General features: G+C 41.7%; 1 protein-coding gene across 2 annotated transcripts in view; it reads left to right on the top strand.

Annotated features, from left to right (window-relative positions):
- The window catches only part of Hgd (homogentisate 1,2-dioxygenase), a 54474-nt gene extending 41754 nt beyond the window's left edge, over positions 1-12720 (top strand). The window contains exons 11-14 of one of the 2 annotated variants that reach the window (XM_008842909.3): positions 1236-1340; positions 3553-3679; positions 9712-9893; positions 12367-12720. In XM_008842909.3, the coding sequence (XP_008841131.1) occupies positions 1236-1340; positions 3553-3679; positions 9712-9893; positions 12367-12516 (564 nt within the window). In that variant the 3' untranslated portion in view covers positions 12517-12720. The other variant, XM_029568182.1, reaches the window with a different exon arrangement.
- Positions 12721-24428: the final 11708 nt, after the last annotated feature.

Raw genomic sequence — 24428 nt, 5'->3', positions numbered from 1 at the left:
TATATATAATGAAATATGATTAATTTGCCCCCATTTCCTCCTCTAGCTCCTCCCATATCCTCCTCAGCATGTCTGCCTCCCATCTTTATGTCTTCTTAAAAAAAAATATATATATATATATGTATATATATATATACATATATATATATATATCCCACTAAATCCAGTCAGTGCTGCCTACATGTTCATGGATGTGGGCCATCCACTGGAGCATGAGAATCATACCAATGACTACATCCTCAAAAAAGAGTGCTTCTTCCTCTCTCAGCAAGGCTCCACTACCAATAGCTGGCCAATAAGGGGTAGGGCCTGGAGATCATCTCTCCCATCTATGGTGGGATTTTGACTGGCTTGATCTTGTTTGCGTCTTATGTAGGTAACCACAGCAGCTAAGAGTTCATGAGGGTGAGTCATGTCATGTACCAAAGATGGCATGCCACAGCACTCCTCCCCATCCTCCAGCTCTTACATTATTTCTGCCTCCTCTTTGGAGATGGTCTCTGAGCCTTGGTGTGTGTGAGAGAGAGAATTGATATAGATATCCTATTTAGAGCTGAGTGTTTAGTTTCTTATTCTCAGAACCTTGACCAGTTACGCATCCTAAAGTCTTTAGAATATTGTAAATTGGATCCTCTTTCTTGAATAAATGCACAACATCAATGGGACCTTCTTCCTATAGCCTAACAGTGATGCCCTCCCCAGGACAAAACCAGGAAGGGCATTAGAATCATTCTGTAATCTTGAACACAGGCTGGGACTCTTCAGGAAGTCTTCTCCTTTCCCTGTGCTCAACAGCCCTGGCACTGTGTCTATGGGAAGTTCCTCTAGCCTACAAAACACTGGAGAATTGTCACAGCAAGTACCTGCTGCACCAGGAAACAGAGGGCAGCCCAGATTGGTTGAGAATTGCTGGTGTCTACAGATTCCCACAGTTATGTTAAAATTTAAAGGCCCTGCTCAGTGAATGTGCTGTGCTTCTGTTGCACATCTGATGAGAAGGCAGCTGCAGCTTATGAACAGGAAAAACAGAGTTAGTGGCTAAGTGAGGGCCTGGGAGAGGGTGTGTAAAGGAACCTCAGGATGGTTAAGAGTCCTGTTTTTCTATCCAAAATGATGATATAGCTAAATTAGAACAATATTAAATAAAAAGAGACAATTATGTCAGTACATATTGTAAGACCGCAGTTACAAAAGTATTACATGCTAAGATTGTGTTTCTCTGGTTTTGTGATTAGGAAGTCTCTCCATTTAATGTTGTGGCCTGGCATGGAAACTATACACCCTACAAGTACAACCTAGAGAACTTTATGGCCATCAATGCTGTGGCCTTTGACCATGCAGTAAGTCTGGACCATGCAGGGAGCCTGGGGATGGGGTAGCCCGTGGGTGGGAGGCGCCAAAGTATATCTGTGGTATTCAAAGAGCTAATGTTTCCAGCATCATCCTTGGAAGGCCTGGCACAATCATTTGTCCTTTGATGAAAGAGTAAGTTACATGGCTAATAAGAAACCCAAGAAGCAGTCAACATTCACCCATGAATACCATTTAGTTCTCAACAGAGTAATCACAACTCATAGATGGGAAAAGGAAACTCTTGACTACATAATAATGTAGTCAAGAGGAAATAAAGCATATGGATCTGGAGAAAGTTTGACCATCTTGCAAACCCAGAAATCTACTCTACTTGCTCTTTCTGCCAACCTGGGTGCTTCTGCTCCTACCTGTGGTTGGCAGTGAGGAAGAAGACAGTCTTCTTCTAAAGTTACTCATAAGGCTGAATGCTCGAACCTAAACCAAAAAAAAAAAAGGCCTAATGTTTGAACTTGGTCATATTTTTCAGTCAATTAGAGGACCTCAAATAGGTCCCTGGTCTACAGTACAGGCCCCTAAGGCCCCACATGCTTGATAAAGTGCTACTTCTGAGATCCTGAGGGAAAGTTCATTTTGCAGTCTACTTCATAATAGATTAACTTAACCCATAAACTGAGGGATAATTAGGGCAGAAGCCAGAGAATCAGAGATAGGATTACTCTGAGTCAATTCAGCTTATCTCTGGGGAGACAAAACTACCTTTCTGAACAATAGCAAATCTTAACAAAACCAAAGGGGAAAGAGAAAATCAAGATGCAAAGCCAAAAAACAACAGGAAGACTCACCCTGAGACACTGACAAACTTTTATTTGTGGCTCTCTACCTTTTCTGTCCTTTAATAGTTCCAGACCATTTCCCATGATAAATGAAGAAATGTTAACTCTATTAGTAATTACGATTGAGGTGTTTTTTTTTTTTTTTAATTTGAATTTACATAGGTTCAACCTTCTCTGTACTGCTGCTATAGTTATTTCCCCAAAAGTCAAATCTGATATCCCACCACTGCATTAGGAAACCTTTGCAGGCTCCCCAGGGTTTAGGATTAAGTCTGAGCTCTGAAGCGTGGCCTTTGATGCGCTTTGCCATCTGGCCCCACGGACTCATTTTCCAGTTCCACATCTTGCCCCTCTTTCTTTCTTCACTACACACTGGGTTTTAACCTTTTCTCCTCTTTACAAAATCTCTATGTACCTTGACATCTTTTCTATTTTCCCGAATAAAATCCCTCCCTCTCTTCCTCCTTTCCTTTCTTCTTTCCTTCCTCCTTTCCTTCCTTAATTTCCTATCTTCCCTTCACTCTTAAAGACTCGGCTCTTTTCTGGAGCTTTCTATGATCCTGTCAGAGGGGATGAGAGCAGGTATGGGGGAGTGTACAGTAATCAGAAAACATGTTCATGTGTGGAACTTTCAGCAAACAAATTCAACAAAAGTCATTTTAAAAAGAAATAGCCACTTTCTTCTTTCCCCAATTTAGGTTAAAGGGGCAGAGAATAGAGTTCCAATCAGATTCAAATTTCCATATTAACACAGCATCTGAAAGTAAACATTGGATAGCAATTAAACTGAATCTCAGTTTTCCACCTAGGAATCTACAGTTCTTTTAAAAGTATAGTCTTATCCTTCATCCTATCTCCCTCTACACTGCCATTATAGTCCACCATGGAGTGTTGTAGATTTGAGAGTTGTACAGCCAATCAAGAGTCAGAAGTAATTTGGGTTTTCCTGCCCATGGATTCCATCTGGAATCTCTGATGGCCCTCAAAAAAGCATTTCTGCCTCTACACTACAACTTTGATGTTTCGTTTGTTTGTTTCTTTCCTTACTCTGAGCATTCCTCCTGCCCCGAGCTCCCTGCCACCCATCCCAAGGTTAAAAGTCAGACACTCTTGCTCTCAGAGCTGTAGAGTAATAGGGCACCTTTAATATAGACTCAGCAGGGTGAAAAGGCAGCTCAGAATCCTCTTAGTTGGTGTGAATTCATTTTGCTTCAATCACAGCAAGAGGACAGTCACATGAGTGATTACTAGACCTCAACCAGAGCCCAGATTTCTAAACCTGGCCTATGTCATTTAATCAGAAACTGTCACTTGAAAAACACCTTCATGTGCAGGTGACATATGTGTCATTGTGCAGTCACCTCCCTTGGCATCTTACATTCAGTTTCTCCTTGTGTATTCACAGGATCCATCCATTTTCACAGTGCTGACTGCCAAGTCTGTCCGCCCAGGAGTGGCCATCGCAGACTTTGTCATTTTCCCACCTCGGTGGGGGGTTGCAGATAAAACTTTCAGGCCTCCTTATTACCACAGTAAGTCTCTTTTACCAGCACACACTTGGAAACTGGAGACAGCAAAGTAGTGAGGCACTGGGGACAATGGCCTGGTTGTTGTTGGACCCCCTGCCATGCCTGGTGTTTAGAATCTGGCCTGCTGAGCCTGCTGCTGTTTCCTGAGCTTTAAAAGCTTCTGACTGCACAGTGTCTGCAGGAAGGACAGGGATTCATCAACTCAACCTAGCTCCTGTTTCTCTGGGACTGAAGAGAGACAGAATGTTGGTGAAGTGTGAAGCAAGAAGTTTCTTTACATTTCAGATCTTTGTTTTGTTGTTGTTGTTGTTTTTAATATTTTATTTATTATTTTTATTTTATGTGTATGAGTGTATTGCCTGCATGTAGGTAAGTGCACCCATGTCGTGCAATGCCCTAGGAGGACAGAAGAGGCCGTCGGATTCCCTGGAACTTGTGTTACGGACAGTTGTTAGCTGCCATGTGGGTGCTGGGATTCGAACCTGGTCTTCCGCAAGAACAACCAGTGTTCTTAACTGCTGAGCCATCTCTCCAGCCCGTTTGTTGTTTTTTATTTTTCTTTTTGAATTTCTCTGTAGCCCCAGCGGGCTTGGAACTCATAGACTAAACTGACCTCTATCTCCCAGAGATGCACCTGCCTCTATCTCCCAAGTGCTGGGATTAAAGGTGTGCAGCTCCACCTGGCAGATCTTTTAAGAGTGGGGAATGGCAGTGATGTTAATTTGTTGTTTGAGGAAACTAAGTCTTGTTCAGGAGCCAGTAAAATGTGCCTTTTCTAATTATTTTGGCAAAACAAAGCAGATCACAATCTACACTATGAGATAGACTACTGTGGAAATTAGGATTTTTTATTAATTAAATTTGTTCTTTGGCAATTTCATACATATATACAATGTATTCTGATTACTCTCACCTCCACCCTCTCTGATCTCTCTTTGTCCTAGTTTGCTTTCTATTGCTGTGATGAAACAATAACCAAAACCAACTCCTGGAGGAAAGGGTTTATTTGGCTTACGTGTCATCTCAATCCCAGTCCTTCAGTCGGGGAGCCAAGGCTGGAACTCAAACAGGGCAGGAACCTGGAGGCAGGAGCTGAAGCACAGACCACAGAGGAACATTACTTACTGGCTTGCTCCTCTGGCCCATGCTCAGTCTGCTTTTTTATACAACCCAGGACCACCTGCCCATGGGTAGCACCACCCACAGTGGGCTTGGCCCTCCTACATCACTCAACAATCAAAAAAATGGCCTCACAGACACCTCCCAGGTGTGTCAAGTTGAAAACGGAAGCTGTCCAGCACGCCCTCATTCTCTTGTATATCCTCACCCCCTTCCCCACTAATCTCTGTCTCTGTCTCTGTCTCTCTCTCATTCGTGTCTGTGCTGATTAGTTTTTTTGTCAACTTGACACATACTAGATACCTGTAAAGAGGGAAATTCAACTGAGGAATTTCCTCTATCAGATTAGCCTGATAGTATGTCCATGGGGCATTTTTTTTGATTGTTGATTGATGGAGGGGATCCTAACCCACTGTGGGTGGTACCATCCTCTGGTAGGTGAGCCTAGGCTGTATTAGTCAAATAGATGACTAACTAGGGAGTACAAGCCAGTAAGCAACATTCCCCCATGGTCTTTGCTTCAGTTCCTACATCCAGGTTCCACCTTGAGTTCTTGCCCTGATTTCCCTCAATGGTGGACTGTCATTTGGAAGTGTAAGATTAAATAAACCCTTTCCTCCCCCAAGTTGGTTTTGGTTAGAGTTTTATCACAGCAACAGAAAGCAAACTAGGACAGTGTCTTCTCGTTTTGTTTGTGTCCCTCTGGATTTGGCCAAGGTTACCTGTGTGGTCTTGGGATTGGAATTATTCATTGGACTCTGATGGGTACACCAGTGGGTACACAATCTCTGGAGACACTGGCTCCTTCTGTCCCACAGTATTCTTTCTCTCCTTGTCCTTCAGCCTATCCCCCATCAGTAGCCTATAATTCAACAGTAAGGGGAAGGTTCCCATGTGCCCCTCCTCCATCCATGACTGACTGATGGGAAGGCCTGCCTGTCTTGGGTGGACTTTGTACGAGTAATTGCACCTGCTGTGACTTCATAATTGCATTGACTGTGTTGTGTAGAGGATGAGATTTTGCTGCCCTTCCTATCTTCCAGTTCTTTCTTTCTATCCCTTTCTCTGCAACATTCCCTGAGCCTTAAAGGGAGTCATATAAATGATTGTGTGACTCAGCCCTCATTTGTCACTTACTTTTAGCATCTTGGGCAGCCATGGGACTCTGCATTCACCATTGTTCACAGCAAATAGAAGCTTCTCTGATGAGGGTCTAGAGTAACCTTTCTTTAAGAATATAAGTAGAGCTGTTTAGAAAGCAGTATGACACAATGGCTACTTAGATAACTATTACGCATGGGTTCTTTTCTGGCAAGTCCAGAGTGGTTGGTTACCCTCATAACAGTCATGCCACTATTGAAAATGTAGGCACATCTTACTGGCAGGTTGATGTACAACTGGTACAGTTTGTACAGTTCACTGCTAGGTATGACCATTGATGCCTCTTCTCCCCAAACCACTGGCATAACACAGAAGGTGGTTCTTGAGAGTATTTACTGCCTGGACTAGGACTTAACAAATCCAATTTTTCTTCATTGTGTCTAGTGGCTAATGATTATTGACTAGTTTCTAAGGCCCTATTATAAGTTACTTAAAAGTATCATATCTTAGAACAGCTGCAAGAAGAGATAATATCAGTTATCCCCTTTTCTGTTTTCCAGAAGATGAGGCTGACACAGAGGGAATAAGTAATTCTCAAGGTCTCATAGCTAGTTAAGTGGTAGGGTCAGGATTTAATTGCAGATTGTCTGGTGCCAGAGCAGACATATGTGACTGCTAATTGTTGTGGCTAGTGCCATGGCCTATAAATAATACACATGCAGAAATATTTATTCAGTAAGATAATACATCACCAAGAATGAAGAAGGTACAGTATGACTATATTTAATGAGGTTGACATTTTTAATTGTGCAATAGCTAGATGAAAATTAAACTTAAAGGTCAACATACAATTCTGCTTCCAGGAGATTATATTTTTTTGAACATAGAGTTCTGAAGACTCTAAAATGCATTTCAGCTGGAACATTCTAGAAAACAAATTCTTTTCTATGTGAATTGCAGAGCCTTCTATTTATATGAGATTCCTCTCCATAATAGCTCCCAGGTACCGGAGCTCAGGGGTGCACAGCTGCACTGAATGGGCAATTCAAGCATTTGTGAGGTGGGAGAGTAAGGCCTTCAGGATGAAAGAAGGCCACTTCATGATGAGTTGACAGCCAACATGCCCTTTCAGGTGTCATCATCAAGACTGCATTTTCTTTTTCAAGTTTATTCTTGAGTATCCCTCATCCCTGACTTTAATTCATTGACTTTAAAGCAGAACCTAAGAGTCTGCTCTTTGAACTAGCAACCCAGAGGCTTCTGACACAGATCTACAGACTTTCTGCTGAGCAGTAGTAGAGGGTTTGTCTCCCCTCCTAGATAGAGAGACAACAGAGGAGTTAGATGTACTGCTGTGCTCTAGGTCACAAGCCAGTCCTTAATCTTGGTGAGTACTACAGACTGCCTTAGACAAAAGGGCCTTGTGCAATGCCTACTATAGTGTTTTAATGACCTAGCCCCAAATGCATCTCATAAAGATATGATGCCCTGGCTTAATGGAGGGGGGGGAACACAGAACTCCATTAGAAATTAGTTTTATCAGAGATATTAGAAATATTGCTTTAGCAATACTCAAAATCTTTGCTACTTTGATGTGACTTTAAGAGGAATTGGAGAATTATTTGTGTAGAAATATTGCCAAAGTCATTTTAATGTATCTTAGTCAATAAGATTGAGCTTTAATCAGAAAGGCAGGGTCTATACTCCCTCTGTCCTTTGAAATATCATCACCAAACTCATTGCTAACTAAATTCACATTCAGATGAAAGCCAAATTCCATCTTGCTCTCTTTTTTAAATTAAGCTGTGAAGGTGACCCTGAGCTGCAGGGAGCAGTGCGACAGCAAATTGAAGTTATGCGCGGAGCTGTTCCGAAAATACAGTCTTCGTGTTTCCATTTGTTTCTTTTCTGCTTCGTGGAGAGACATGTAAAGCTGTGACTAGGTCTCACTTTCTCCTTAGTGCTGCCATGGAGTCACTGGAGCCATGTAGGGCCTGGAACTGTGTTTTGGTTTGGGGAGGGGAAGGGTGGCTGTTTAGTTGATTACAGAAGTGTTACCGTGCATGCTTATATTCCACCTGTAAGGAAGAAGGGCCTTGACTATGTCAAGTTTGATTTTCAAGGGTTTCCATGGCTGTCTCTCTGCTGTCCATGATCCACACTGTCCACATTCTCACAGGACAGACTATGAGACACTTTAAGTTGGTTATTTCTTACTCCTATATATCACTGTCATTAGAATAGTGTCCAACTGTATATTCTGAAAATGAATGGATAGGTGGATGGGTAGGCAAATGAGTGAAGTGGGAAATGGACAGATGAATGGATAGATGAAGTTGGAAAGGCATTTATATTTATCCAGTGTTCTAATTCTTTAATTCCTTCTCTTATGCTGAGAGAGTTTATTTCAATAGAAACAAAATACCAAGAAAGTCAAAAGATGGTGATTTTGTCAAATTTTTTGTGACTCTAGAAATTATAGCTGGGAATTTAATTATGTAAAAGTTTCCATTTTAATACAGAAAATAACTACCTAACACCATGAACTTTTCAATAGAGAGTGTCCAGTCATAGAAGGCATGCAAGCAGAACCCAGGAAGTAATCTTTCAAGAATGATATAGAAGATCCTTCTGTACAGAGTAGAAGTAAGGATAATTTCCAATTTTCAGACAGAGTCTGGAAGAACAGAATAAAAGTACATCCTGGTCAGGTGTTATGATAAATACCGTGCATGTACTGTATTTATAGAGACCAAGGATCTGTCATCGGGTTATTATTTGATAATGAACTATAAGTCTAGAGTTTCTTCTGTAACATCACCTTCCATATGCACATACACACACACACACACACACGTGCGCGCACACACACACACAACTTCACTTTCTAGATTTGGAACTGTTAGATAAAAACGTGGCAGGGGTCAGGATCCCCAAGAAACAGAAACAAAGAGGACTCTGGCAAAGCGAGAGTTTAGTGGTTTGGCGGGGCTGGTCCTCAACTCTGGTGTGAGGAAGAACCAGCAGCCTAATGGCTCCAAGGGGGTAGCTTATAAAGGGAATGTGGAAAAAGAATATTTTTCTGCTGTTTGGGGCTGTTTGGGGGGCTGCTTGCTCAGAGAGGGTGTGGGGTCTGTACCTGGCGAAACTTATTGAGGAAACATCTACTGTAAAACATGTTTTCTACAATTACAGGGTTCCAGGAACTTATTGCAGCTAAAGGCTTGGGAACCCTGTTTGTCAGCCTGTGGAGCATGCTCTGTTGATCACAATACATTTGGTCATTAATACCCAAAGCTGCTTTGTTAGCTTGCAAGTAGCTGGGAGTTGGTTGACTCAGTTCCTCTTAGGGGCCTTATGGTTTCTGGGTCTTGGGTCACCTGGATCTGAACCCTATCAGGAGCCAGAAATGTGGCAACACCATATGCTACTATGTAATTGATGAATTTGGGATTTGGCAGGAGACCTGAAAATGTAGAGGATAAAATATATCCACTCTTTATTATGATTTTCATTCTTATTATTACCTTTCCCGAGTCCTGGTTTTCCCTGGATCCAGCCTAGTTTCATTCAGATAGCAGAACTGAGATCTTATAATCCACATGATCATGGAGTAGAGCTTTGCCTACCAAGAGCTCTACATTGGTGAATATTCTTTGCTTGTTTTGCTGTCAGCCTATGCTGTATATTGATCTTATAAGTTGTATCAGACCCTCCTAACCTCTTGGCATTCTGAGGAAATAATACTTGAGAGGCCTTGATGTCTTACTGGTCTTGCCTTCAATAATAAAATAATACTGCTTCAACCTTCCCAGGGAACTGCATGAGTGAATTCATGGGACTCATCAAAGGTCACTATGAGGCAAAGCAAGATGGATTCATGCCAGGGGGAGGCAGCCTTCACAGTGCCATGACCCCTCATGGACCTGATGCAGACTGTTTTGAGAAGGCCAGCATGGCCAAGCTGGTACCTGAAAGGATTGCTGATGGCACCATGGTAAGCAAACTCATACTCCAGGGGCCTCTGGGCTCCCCAAATATGTGGAGAAAAAAGTAGCTGCTTTTTATCTTTCTGAAGTCACAGAGGTGGAGTGAGGAGAGTTTGTGCCTGTATGTGTATGTATAGATGAATACATACTCCCTTCTACATATACTGGGCTTCTAATGTGGTAGGAAGAACTCTGAACTTGAAGTCAGACCAGGTTCAAATCCGAGCTCTTAATTCCTATGTAACATTTCTATACTTCATTTTTCCCATCTGTAGAATGGGTGTGCTATCCATCCCAGAAGATATCTGTGACTCGACCTCATGGAGTGTTCAATAAGTTCAAATGCAAGGGAATATTACTAAGTGAAGAGCCTTCTTGTGTCCTAATGCAGCCTTGGGTGTGTGCTCTGTCTCAGAGTATTCTGTTTTGGGTATTGTTCCTGGAGGACTGAAATAGCAGAGGAGGCAGGATGTCACCTTCAACCAGTTTCTAAAGAGCCAAGGAAGGTCAGGAAGCCTTTGCCTCACTGTCGTCAGGGCTTGTAAGCAGCAATTCTCCACTGTCTTCTCATTTTCTTTGTTCTGCTTTGGCATGGGATGAAACGGATGGGATTTAAAACCTGTTTTGTATTCCTCCTGTGTCAGGCTGTAAACATTGAAGCTGAACACAATTGCAGTTGGCTGTGGTACTTGATTTGATTTTATTTTGCTTTCTTGGAGGTAGACTTAATGGACCCCAAGAAATAATTTTATGCTAAACCATATGCAAATTTGCTTTACAGTTTTAAACAAATGCCTTCAAGGCTACATAGTTTAAAGCCTGCAACAAAGACCTGCTTGACTCTATGCCCAGTGTGTACACTACCTAAAGGAGAGTGTCAGCAGTCCATCTGTCCAATGTGGTTTGCTTTTTAGTCTCAACCCCAAAGCCAGAGCTGCTCTGGTGGAGGAAGGGATACAAAGTCCTTCCTATCATCTGGCCTCAACTCTATTTCCTTTTTCAAAGGCCTTTCGGGACTATCTCTAGGCCCCACACATCTCTGTGAGACACAGTTTGACGATCTTAGTTAAGGTATTGCTTCCAACAGCTCTTGAAAGTACATGAGCTTCCCTGTGGTTGTTCCTTAATTACCTTTGGACCTCCAAATGGGCTTTTGAAAGTCATGCTGCCGGGAAGCAGTGTCCCACACAGTGAAGCATAGGACAGAACTGTTTTCAGAAGGAGTGAGAATTTGAGTAATGGCTAAGACTTGGATTATAAGTGAGAAAGAGCTCGCCTGGTAAAAGGCCTAGGATGACAGGAGACTATCTGGATACCTGGGAGCCTAGAACATCTGGTAGGTGAGGACCCAATACTTTATCTAGACCTAACTTTATGTCCCCTTCATCGTATCTCATTATATAACTTAGACAAAGGTCAATCTGCTTTATCCTTATTCCAATGTGAAGCAATTAACTACATACAATCCTGGCTTCACAGCTCAACCAGTGAAGTTTCTAAGAAGCAGCCAACAGAAGACAACAATAATAATGGTCATAATTACTCTTATGTGTAATTAGTGCTTTATACCTTACATAACACGTCCCTGCCGTCTCATCCAATCCTCACACAAAGTCTGTCATGGATGTCAGGCAAAGATATTCACCTCCACTGATACAAGCAAAAGGAAATTAACACGAGACTCTATATATCAGTGTCAGTGCTCTGAACGGTGTCACAGAAGAATTATATGCTTTTTCTTTGGCCTGTCTATAGTGTTTTTAATTTCCTAATAAAAGCAGTAAGAATTGTAAGATTTAGATTATTTGTTCTTATTTTATAAAAGCTACTATGAGCAGAAAAAATCAGCAGATGATAAAAGCTGAAATGTCTAGGATATACAGAATATTCTTTCTGTTGTGGTCAGAAACCTCTAGAACATAATGGGGTATCCAGTTGTTTAGACACTTTGAGGACCATTTCCTCTCTACGCTTCCTTTTCTTTTTCTCAACTCTTGGTCATATTCTTGAGAAAGAAGGCTAAAATCTCAGTTCTATCATGACTTACTGCCTTAGACAAGCCATTTCCCAGTTCTGAACTTAGTTTTCTTCTTTGCTAAATGAGAGTATGCCCTCCCTCCCTCACAAGGACATCACCACAGTAAATGATAGTCCCTGAAAAGAATATCCCAGGATTTTCCCACCTTTGCCCTCAGAGCAAATTTACCTTCAGAGTTTCTTGAAAGCAATGTGAGTCCCACAAAGTGAAACTCAGGTCATGAGTAGTTCTTACATGCAGTCTCACTAGCTTATAGGCATAAGACCAGATCTATAACCAAGGGGCTGGAGAGATGGTTCAGCAGTTAAGAGCCCTGACTGTTCTTGGAGAGGATCCACAGGGCGTAGGTTTCCTCTCCTCATCATGCCAGAACGTTTTGTCTGCTTGTGCCATCTCTTACCATCTGATTGATTTTCACCTTACCTTCATTTTATTTCCTATAGGCATTTATGTTTGAATCTTCCCTAAGTTTGGCAGTTACCAAGTGGGGACTCAAGACCTGTAGTTTTTTGGATGAAAACTACTACAAGTGCTGGGAACCTCTCAGGAGCCACTTCACCCCCAAGTCCAGGAACCCTACAGGACCTAATTGAGATCAGAACCTTGCTACTGCAATAAGAATGGATTTATATAGTTTCCTTGAGAATCTCATGCCCTTTGGTGGTATGGAGGTGGGGGTTAAAAATCACTTTTCATAGTCAAGTAACTCAGAATATTTGTGGAAATGTATTTGGAAATTTCTGTGGCTATCAACTTAATTACTCAATAAATATGTAGTCTGTGGAAGTGGCAAATGATCATTTTCAAGTCTTGCTGGTTAGGATTGGCTGGTGGGCCAAATAAACTCATGAAATTTGAGTAAAGCTGGGGCCTTTCCTATGGACTTGTCCTGAAGTCTTCATTCTAAGAGCATAAGTCGAAGTATCTATCTGACACTATTGACCAGGAAGGATAGGACAAGCATTAGGACCATGAGCTGAGGCTGAATCCCAAGGTCAAACTCTTAGAAGTCAATCTGGGCATGGGGAGTTAAAGGGGTCTGCAGAGCTTCAAACAACCAGCTGTCAGCCAAAAATAAATGGACATCCAATATGATGGTATTGGACAAGAACCTCAACTACCAGAAAAAAAAAAGAATTAATTTACTCTAAGGGAGCAGTTGTCTGGGTATTATCAGATCTGAGTTGCCTGAATCTTTGCCACAAAGATCCTGTATCCTAGGAAACCCTTCAGCCTACTCAAGGTTGGACGGTTGTTCACTTTTCTATTTACTCATTGATCAATCCATTTGGTATTTATATAATGAGTTCCTACCACCAGCTGTGGTTCAAGGTGCTGGAGGTGACTGATTGAAAAGAAAGAAGCAAGGGCTGGAGAGATGGCTCAGCGGTTAAGAACACTCACTGTTCTTGCAGAAGACCTGGATTCGAATCCCAGCACCCACATGGCAGCTAACTAGGGATTGGTTGGAGAGATGCTCAGGGTTAAGAACACTGGTTGTTCTTGCAGAAGACCCGGGTTTGAATCCCAGCACCCACATGGCAGCTAACAACTGTCTGTAACTCCAGTCCCAGGGGATCTGACAGCCTCTTCTGACCTCCATGGGCATTGCACAACACAGGTGCACTTACCTACATGCAGGCAATACACGCATACACATAAAATAAAAATAATAAATAAAAAATTTTTTTTAAGTTTTACAAAAAGAAAGAAGCAGTCTTCTCCTTAGGGAACTCCCAGTCTGGGAAGACAAGGCCAATGGAAATTAACACTCAAGGATGAAGCCACAGTAAAAATGAGGCATTACTATATGGAAAGCTGAACCCAACAGCTCCCTTATAAGGTCAGCATTCCTCCCAGAGTTCTGGGCTACCCAAGATTTTGAAAGTGGGAAGATCTGCTAGCCAGAACAGAAATATGATGGAAAGTGATAGCTGTCACTGCTTCCGTTTTATAGGATTATCACAGTTCCACACTTTGTTGCTATGGCAGCAATTTTGATATGTTGCTACCAAGTTTTCCTCCAAGAATATGTCGTGAGAGTCAGCTGTGTGTCAGGACCCAGGCACTAGACTGCCAGAGAGAAAATCAAGACGCCCAGTTAAATTTAAATTTCTGATAAACCACAAATAAATTTTAGGGGTAAGTATATCCTATGCAATTCTGGACATCCTTATACTAAAAATTTATTCATGCTTATTTTATCTTCAAGATTAACTTAAAATCCTGTATTTCCCTTTATTAAATCTGGCAAGCTTACTAGGGATACAGGGATCAAGGACACAGACAATGTCCTGGCCTGTACAGAGATTGTATTCTAGTAAAGGAAGCAAACAAAATAAACAGACAAAATAATTACTAACAGTAAAGCATGCCAAGAAGAACACAAGCGAAATGAGAGCAACAGATGGGCTGGCATCAGCCTTTCTTTAGAAAGAAAGGTCTTCAATGAAGAAGTGACATGATGCCAGACCTAAAGGAGAGGAAGGAAGGAAGGAAGTCAGTGGGTGTTTGGGGGTGGAGGTAGGGTGGATGAGAAGAAGCATGCCAATAAAATCCCTTGTAGGTTCAAGGGACTGAAAGAAAGGTGGGTATGGGAAGCCGCTAAGAAGGAAAAACAACAAACCCCCCAAAAGTCACAGCAATGGAGGAAGAAGTAGACAGCTAGACAGCGAGCATGATGTTTAGGGAGGAACCTGAAAGGACTTGTAAGAGGTGATGGAACGAGGAGCTGAGGGCATGGCTAGGATGACCACTCAGTTTGTATTTTATGGTCTCAAAAAATAGATTAATAAGGTGTAGGTATGTTTGAAGATAAAGGAGGTTGATATGCCTTCCTAATGTTAATACAGCAGATTCTTTATTTTAAAATTAAACATTGTTAGCAAAGTAGCTGCTATCTTTAAATAAGCTTTAAAATTAACCGCTGGAGTCAAAGCTAACCCCCTCACTGTCTACAGATCACTGGATTCAACTACCAACACCTGCTACTCTGCCCAAGACCAGGTCAGAACTCAGCAAAAGTGCTGAGCAATGACTTTCCCTCTGACCCTGTGCCCTAAGGTTTATGTTGGCCCTGGTTCCCTGCAACTCTTGAAAGGATTAAGCTTTACATGGGCACACCTTACTGCTAGTACACTCCATATCCACTCCCTTCCCTTCTCATTCCCCCACTTTCACAGTGCTTCCTGGATCCCTTTCAACTCCAAACTAAGATCACCACTAAAGCAGTTCATTCACAAGACCCTCCATGAGCTCATTATAACCCTAACTCTGTGCCCCTAGGCACCTCAGCTCTGACCTTTCCAGGCACTATGTCAGTTAGGTTTCCATGCACTTAGCATTCAAGCCCTTGTACTTTATCCACCAACTTCTGGAAGCAACTCCCCACCCTGAGACAATATTTCACCCAGGCCAGACTATTCATGCTAATTAAAAAAAGATTTAGCTTCCTTCTGTGTGCCTCAGATCAGCTAGGGTAATTCGTGTCATTTACTTAATTCCTTGATCTCCAAGATGCTCCTCCCAAAAAAGAGCCATCTTTTTGCTTCTAATAGAAAACATTAAAGAACAAAAAGCATCCTCATGAGGTTCTTTCAGCTACTAAGAGCATTTTCTGGCAGCATCTCTGTATATTTTGCCATTAGAGAGAGTATGAGCCACTCTTCTCACTCTTTCTCCTGAAGGACTTCTGACAGTCCAGGCCCCTAACAATGTCCTTAGACCACAGATCCTCAAAGGGGCAATCTTATTTCTCTACCCCCAGCCTAACACATCCAGCAAAGTCTAGGGACATATTATGGTTGCCATACCTGGAGAAGGTACTAGCATCTGGTCCACTGATAAATACCCAGCAGTGTACAGAAGAGTCTCCCTCAACAAAGAACTTTACAATGCTAAATGTGAATAGGCAGTGGTTCTCAAAATCCAGTGTGCATGTGATGGCTTGGCAGCATTTAACTCCCAGTGCCCAGGATTTACCTCAGACTGACAAATTAGAAACACTAGGGATAGACCCAACTATGAGAACTTTAGCCTCAGGCTGAAAACCACTGTTTTAGAATATTAAAATCCACCAGGCATGGTGGCACACACCTTTAATCCCAGCACTTGGGAGGCAGAGGCAGGCAGATCTCTGTGAGATCAAGGCTAGCCTAGTATACATAGCAAGTTCCAGGCCAGCTGAGACTACAGTGAGACCCTGTCTCAAAAAGACCAAAAACAAACAAACAAACAAACAAACAAACAAACAAACAAAATCAGTAATGAAGGCACCCTCTCTTTCTAATCTGAGATCCTGGTCCATCTCATATTTTCCAAGGTCAACAGAAAGCAGGTTTGAAAAAAATCCCTAAGGTTCCAAGCTTTCCAGTAAATAGATAGTATGGCAGCAGTGTAGGGTTGGATATTACTTAGGAGGGAAAGTGGGCATTGCACATGTGGATGTGCTTACATACATGCAGGCAAAACACTCATGCATATATATATTTTTAAATTTTTAACTAAAAAAAAGAATACCTGTTCTGGAATCCAGTCTGTACTTGCATAGCCAAATGAGCTTGAACAAATGACAAGGTCCCCAAACCTTGCATTCTTATTGGAAAGGATGGAATGATTTAGTTCACAAGGATTTTGTGAGGGTTAAGTGAGATGATGCTATGAAGACACCCACATGGTTTTCAGCACATGGGCCTCATACTGGCCCATTGCTACTGTCTACTGTGACTCTTAGGACTCAGGGCATACTCAGTTCCTACATCAGGGAAGTGATGGTGCCATCTAGCTTAGGAGCTACTTGAAAGACTAAGCTGAGGTCCTTCTTCCTGAATAAATTAGCATCTAGCTGAAGAGGAAGGTGTGTGTCCTTCTAATGCAATAAGAAACAGATGTACAAAGTATGGGAATGTAGAAGCATTTTGTCCTCTTGTCAACTTTAGGCCAAAGAGCAAGAAACCATATCAAGTTTAATTTAAGATCTCAACATTGTATATTAATAGATCAAGTAAAGTGGAAGTTAAGATGGAACTTAAAGTGCTTTTGAAAACGGCAGTTTCCTTGTCACTGAGAGCTTTCCCTGGAGGAATCTTGCCTAATCATGAGACCCTTGGGACTCTCATTAGGCTAATCTAGATTTTTTTTAAATCTAAAGTTATATCAGGAGTTTCAGAACAACCCATGACAGCACTATTAACAGTAATACCTTGTAAAAAGCCAAATCGATACCATCTGATGGTCACTGTGAGAGAAATTTAACAAATGGGGAAGTTTTGTTCATTCATGAGTATTTACTGCCTATTTTGAATTCTGTGAATAAAATCTGAAAGATGTTTTATATATATAATACATATAATATATATATATGTCTTTTTTTGAGCAGGGTCTCCCTGTAGCCCCAACTGTCCTGGAACTCACTATGTAGACCAGGCTGGCCTCGAACTCAAAGAGATCTGCCTGCCTCTGCCTCTGCAGTGAAAGATGTTATATTTTATGATACCATTTCTCTTAATAAAAGGATATATGTCAATTTATTGTGGAGATGGAAAGCTTTTGCAATGTGATGGTAATTAAGGACTTTGCCAGAGACAGGTATGGGGGAGGTGAGCAGGTGTCTCCCTATCCTGCCCCTGTGGTTGCCCAGGATGGAAGTCTTTGTTTTCTAAAGTTTTCGCATTCCTGTACCCTTTGTGGCTGTGTTTCCTTGCTTAATTATATGTACCTTTTACTTAATTGTCACCTATGTGCTGTTTTGCCTTTTGTTTTCATTTCCCCATACATGAGTATAACCCCCCCAAAACTTGGGGGAGTCTGACTCCTTTTATTCGTGGGGTCAGTCCCGCTACGGTCAAATTATTAAACTTCCTTTCCTCCACCTGACTTTGGCTGTTGGTCTCTGATTTTTCCGTAACAAATTAAAGTGTACTAAATTCTAAGTATCTGAAAATCTAACCTTAGTCTAGCAACTGGAGCTTTATCTTATTAAAAATGTCTGACGTTAGCAGTTAAGGATGGGGAAAATGAGAACACAAACATGGGCCCATGTTCTTTCTGATTTTCTACTTCCTATTCTTGCCATATGTTTCTTATTGTCTTCATTCTCAGACCTCACATCTGTATTCCAGGACAAAGCAAAGACAGGAAAGCTGAAGGGCAAAGGGACACAAGTCTTTTACCTGGGGAAATACTGTCTTTCTATTCAGGAAGCCCTTCTCTGCAGACTTTTCATTTTGTCTCTTGGGAAGACAGGCAGATGTCCACTGACAACCAGCCTCTGGCTATCCTGATGCATTCCCCATGTTGGGGTTATACCATCCTCCCTGAAGGGAAGGGATATCCACTAGCCTTCTGCGCAATCAGGGTTCTGTTGGAAGGACAGAAGTGGGAGTGAGTGCTGGCAGGCAGGAGTGAGGACTGGCAGGCAGCGGCGAGGGCTGCCATCAGTGCCTTCAAGTGGCAAGAACAATACAAGAGCTGGGTTTAAACATCTTCTTTCTCACAGCTCCAGGGAGACAAATCTGTCAATACTTCCTTTGCAGACACACAAAATGCTTCAGTCACCTGCCTGCTTTCTTCTCAAATCATTCCCTATTTGAATAGCTTTTCAATCTTGTTTGTATGAGGTCAGAAAATTGGCTAGCAACTGTCTAGCACCTGACAGTGTCCCTTGTAATCACAAGTAGGTGGCAAGGGAAGTCAAGCAGTAGTTGCTAGTCAAAAACTAGAATCCTAATCTCCAAATTAGCTGGGTGTCTTGAAGACTTGGACAAGTCATTTCTTTGGTGCAATCATAACCTATAGAATTAGGCTGTATAAGCAGTCACACACACCACCCTCTATAAAACAACATACTTTTGTTGCTTTCAGCATCTTACATAAAACACTAATAAGACCCTCTTCAGAAAACCTCATGTTTTTAGTTTTGAAAAATGAATAAGGTTTTTTTTTAACTCCTTGATTTAAAAATTTCAAGAGTTGCTTACCACTTTCTCATCCTCCCCTCAACAATTTCTTACCAGATTGGAGCTCCTAAGACACTCCTAGATTGAGTTCTAAAGCCACCTCAACCATTTTCCAGCTTCTCCCAGTATGAAGATTCTTTTAGAATCTAATAATCAAAAAAGTGAAGAATTGAGGCAAAATTAGTCAGATAAGGTGGCACATGCCTGTAATACTAGCCCTCCAAAGAGGCAGAGGTAGGAAGATCAGGAGTTTCAAGTCAACCTAGGATACTATTAGGGTTCAGATCTGCAGCAACCCCCTCTCCAGTGCAACAGGACTTCGTGGTTTTACAAGCTCTCTGAAAATACAGGAACTGAGTTAATGAGCACCCTGACCATCTTCAGACAAGATAAATAGCCTCTCTACACCTTTGACCCAAGACCTGCTTGCTACAAGAGCTGTTTCAACACAGCTTGCTTCCCCTTTGATAATCTTAGAAGATAAACAGACCCCTTAGCCCATGATCAGATCCCAGCTGATGGAAGGGGACAGAAGGGGGTAGAGGCTATTCTCTCCTGGTAAGCCCTGGGCTCTCTCTCTTCTGCCTAACTTTAAAAAAAAAAAAATATTTTCCTGCCTTCCAGATTCCCCAACCCCGCCCCCATAAAAGTCCCCAGCCAAAAGCCTGTAAACCAACAGCTCCTCTATCCCAAATGGGGGAACTGTCCCATGCATTTTCCCTGCCAATAAACTATCCCGCCAGAGTTCTTGTCTGTGTCCTGATGCCTTCTCCCAATTTTGCCTCAATTCACCTATCAGATACATAGCAAAACTCTGTCTCAAAACAGAGAAAAATGGAGCTAGATGTAATGGCACACACCTTTAGTCCACTCAGGAGGCAGAGGCAGGCAGATCTCTGTGAGATTGAGGCCAGCCTGGTCCACATAGCAAATTTCAGGCTGGCTAGGGCTATAGGGAAACCATGTCTCAAAAAAAGAAAGAAAAAAGGAGGGAGAGGAGAGAAAGAGAGAGAGAGAGGAAAGAAAAGAAAGAAGAAAAAGAAAAAGGGGGAGCTGGGGAGATGGCTCAGTTCATAAAGTACTTGCTGCATAAGGACGAGAACCTGAGTCTAGTCCCCAACTCCCATGTGAAAAAGCCAGGAATCATGGCATGCACTTATAAAGCTAGCACAGACAGGTGGATCCCTGGGGCTCATAGGCCAGCCACGTTGGCCTAATCAGTGAGCCCTAGGACCTAGTGAGAGACCTTGTCTCAAAAACAAGGTGGGTGGCCACTAAGGAGTAACCACACTCAAGGTTGCCCTCTGGCTTCCACACACATGTGTACCAACATACACATAAACATACACAAGCACACACACACACACACACACACACACACACACACAAAAGAGGAGGAGGAGGAAGAAGAAGAGGAAGCTGAACAAACTAAAAATTCAAGTCATACTCCTTGGGACTATTGGGGGAAAAGTGAATTTGAAGTCTAGTGCCAGGTATGTACCAGATAACCTCTGATATTCTGAGTCTTCTATTTCCAGGGACATTCAAAGGTGGGATATCAACCCTTTGAATCTAAAGCTTGGCCATGGGATGCAGATTCACAGGAACTTCTGTGGCATCTCCAAAGAAAGAGTCTCCAAGTGGATGATGACACTTGGGGTTTCTGGCCACAATGAGCAGCAGCAGGCCAAGGATTTGGACTCCAGAAAGCTGGCAGTAACCAAAGGCAGTCAGAGGGGAGAGAACTGGAGGTATTGTCATCACAGTTACAAGTACAAATGTGTACTCTGAAATAGTAATAGAAATATAATAAAGTTCCCACGAAAGTAGAAAGTACCAATGGAAGCCTAAAAGCCCAGAGTCTTTTAATATGTTTAGAACTATGTTTTTAGGAATTTTAAAGTGTTGTCTATATTTTGCAATCACACATTTTTGACCAACACAGTTTCTTGTACATATTTCTAATTTCTTCAAATATCCTATTAATTATCCTGAAGAACATAGAGATGGATAACAAGCACTCTGCATCTGACTCCCCAAGTCATAAAAAGATTGTTGGGTGCTACTAGGAATTAGACAACATAAGAGAGAAAATAAATCAAGGACTAATGGGATTTTAATCAGAGCATGAACATGATCTTTTTCTCCAGACAAGATCCAAGATAAAAGTGTGAGAAGATACCTCATGTAAAAACTAAAAACCACCCTGCTAGGGAAGCAACACTGTTCCAGAGAAGGGGAAGAGCTGTCATACAATGCAAAGGAATTAAGACTTGCTCTGCTTGTCTGTGCTCTGCCTGTCTGTGCATAAGGGGAACTAATAGAGATAATATATATAGACTTTCATAAAGCTTTCAACAAGTTCACATCCAGATGAGTCATCCTGGGATTGGCAGCGGCTGCTTTATTCTGCAATGAAAGCTGTCTCCAAAAGTGAAAAGCATGTCTGAAAATCAACAGCCTGATTACTGGTCCTCCTGCAGGCTCTCTTGCCCTGTGATTACATTCCATCCAGGAATTCAAACCCCATCAGCCTGGCCCTGCTTAATACCTTCAAGGGCCCTTGCTGCCATGTTGCTGAAGTCTGAGCTCTTTATGTGACAAGAGACTTAAAATCTGGCTCCTCATTACACACTCCTTCTTTCTTTCTTTCTTTCTTTCTTTCTTTCTTTCTTTCTTTCTTTCTTTCTTTCTTTCTTTCTTTCTTTCTTTCTTTCTTTCTTTCTTTCTCAGCAGTACCACAGTATGGGCTCCAGTGCCCAGAGCTAGCAGCACCAGACAGATGGCACATTTGGAGCTCAGATGAGGTGGCAATTGGTGTCCTCATCAGACTGCTTTTTGGTGTGATTTGGGACATTGTTCCTGACTGATAAAAAAAATCTTTTGGAATGATTAGACTCTCAAGAACGCACTGCTCAATAATTCTCAGTACTAGGATTTATGAAAAAATTCCTCTGGCCACTATCTTCTGTTAATATTTAGACATCAAGTCTACACAATGTTTTTCCAATTATGAAGGAGCACTAGAATAACTCCTGACTGGTATGAGCAAGAATCACTTTTTACATTGTTTAAGTCTTTTAAAAGTTATGAGAAAAATCACCTCAAAAAAGGCAATAAATAGGGATGGAGAGACGGCTCAGCAGTTAAGAGCACTGGCTGCTCTTCCAGAGGACCCGGGTTCAGTTCCCAACACTTACATGATGGCTAACAATTGTCTGAAACCCCAGTTACAGAGGATTTAACACCCTCTTCTGGCCTCCACGGGCATTGTACACGCTGATGCACTTAAATACACACAGATAAAACGCTCATACACATAAACAAAAATAAATAAATAAATTAGAGATAGTGAATTTGAGCATGCAAATAAACAAACGGCAAAAATACACAAAACATTGAATTTCAATAATAAATGAAATGCAAATTTAAGACATTTTTCATTCATTGGGTTTAAAAATAATTACAGTGAACACTCAGTGAATTGCTTTACCATTGTTCTAGGTTCTTTGTAAGGTAATAATTCACTAAATAACTGTGATATTAATGTGTCTATTATAAAGATAAAGAAACTGAGGAACAGAGAACTGAAATACTTGCAGGTCATTTGACAGAGGGGCAGAATAGGAACAAGAAGGCAACGGACATGGCTTCAGAGGCTGTGCCATTGGTTGTTGAGCTCTGCTGCATTGTTGAAAGTTCTGGATACAGTATCCTCAGTCATTGTCCGGGAATACAAAATTATGAGACCCTTTATACAGCACAGAGAACATGAGCTTACTTATTGACTGTTGTGAGATTTCCTGGGGAGATTTTAACAATGTCTGTTCACCCCAGGTAGAGCGCCAACAACTGACCAAAGAAATTATTTCACCCAAGTCTAGCTTAGCAAATACATGGGGTCACTGGGATTACTTCTAGTAGTAGGTATAACTTAAAGGCATCACTGAAAAGTCTACCCTAGCATGAGTCATGACTCATAAAAGCTAGGTGTCCGGAGCTCCCTGCACCACCTGTAGGCAGCTGGATCAGAGTCTCCTTTCCTCAGCAAATGTACTGCTTTAACAGTTTCTTAAAGAACCCCTCTCAAGGAGGGAATGTTTTATTTGGGGGGAAATAGCTATACTACATTGAACCAGAAATGTGTCCACTCCTAGAAATTGATCCTGTGGGAACAAAAGTTAAAGGCAAACACAAAAACTCACCAGTAATACCAGTAAGAGTGTCTATCACATTGATCATAACAGAAAAAAAAGAAAAAAAAAGATGAAAGTTTCATCTGTGAGAAGGATTGAACAGACTGTGACAGACATGCATCATAGAACACTATCAGCAGCCACTAAAAAAAAGATGTTGCAGAAAGTCATTACATAGAAAGATGCTCATGAGAAATCACTGGTCCTAGAATTTACAAATCATTATGCATAGTGGTCTCACTCGCTGAAAAAAGCCGTGTAAGTGCAGAGAGGGAAAAGCACTGTAGGGGATATATACCAAAGTATAATCACTATGTGATGGCAAAAGGAGTGACTGTTATTCTTCTACTTAAGTAATTTTTAATTATCTTATCATAGACTTGTACATTTGTATCATAAAATAACACATTATTTTAACTAAAGTTATCTATGAAAGAAAACTAAAGGCCAAAATAGAATTTCTTCCATTTAGGCCATCTAGTAAGATAGGAGTAAGGTAACATAATTTGTTATGATTGGAGAACAATTTAAATGCAACAGCCATGAGTGGACATGTCTGTAATCCCAGCACTTGGGAGGCTGAGGTAGGGGGAGCTCAAGTTATGAAGTTACAGGCCAGGTTGGTCTATGTAGCAAGACCCTGGAGAGAGAGAGAGAGAAAGAGAGAGAGAGAGAGAGAGAGAGAGAGAGACATGGTATTTTGCATCCTGTTTCCCAGAAGCAGAATCTAAGATGGGGATTTGGGTCTGAGATTGAGAGAGAGAGAGAGAGAGAGAGAGAGAGAGAGAAGAGAGAGAGAGAATATTTTGGTCCAAGACTGTAGCTTAGTGTTTTCCTAGCTTGCACTAGACTCTGGGTTCAATTCCCAGCACTACCAAAACAAAAATCAAGACTAGTATCCAGGCCTGGTAGTTGAGGCCTATAATTCAGGCTACTCAGTAGACTGAGCAGAACAATTGCAAATTCAAGGCCAGCCGGATAACTTAGCAAGACCTTTGTTTCATAATAAGCTTAAAAGAAAATGAGGGAGGGCACAGGGACATAGATCAGTGGCAGCACACTTGCTTAGCATATACAAGGCCTAGGTTAAATTCCCACCACTGAAGGAAAAGTGGAAAGAAAGGCCGTTAAGAGGAGGTAGGGACAGAAACTTATTGTTATGACACAGGTAGAAACTAGTCGGGAAGTATGGGTCACAGGGAAACTGAAAATGAGAATCTCATGACTCAGACATTTCTCATCTGCACAGGATGTTAGCTGCAGATCCAATAGGCTTACAGGCCCATTTTGCAGAAATTCCTGCATCTTCTCTCCAGCATTCTGCCACTATATGCAGCTACTTCATACATGTAC

The sequence above is a fragment of the Nannospalax galili genome, unplaced genomic scaffold (assembly GCF_000622305.1).
Source record: "Nannospalax galili isolate Female #2095 unplaced genomic scaffold, S.galili_v1.0 scaffold18, whole genome shotgun sequence".
Classification (NCBI taxonomy): domain Eukaryota; kingdom Metazoa; phylum Chordata; class Mammalia; order Rodentia; family Spalacidae; genus Nannospalax; species Nannospalax galili.
This window is presented reverse-complemented; position numbering and strand designations above follow the sequence as displayed.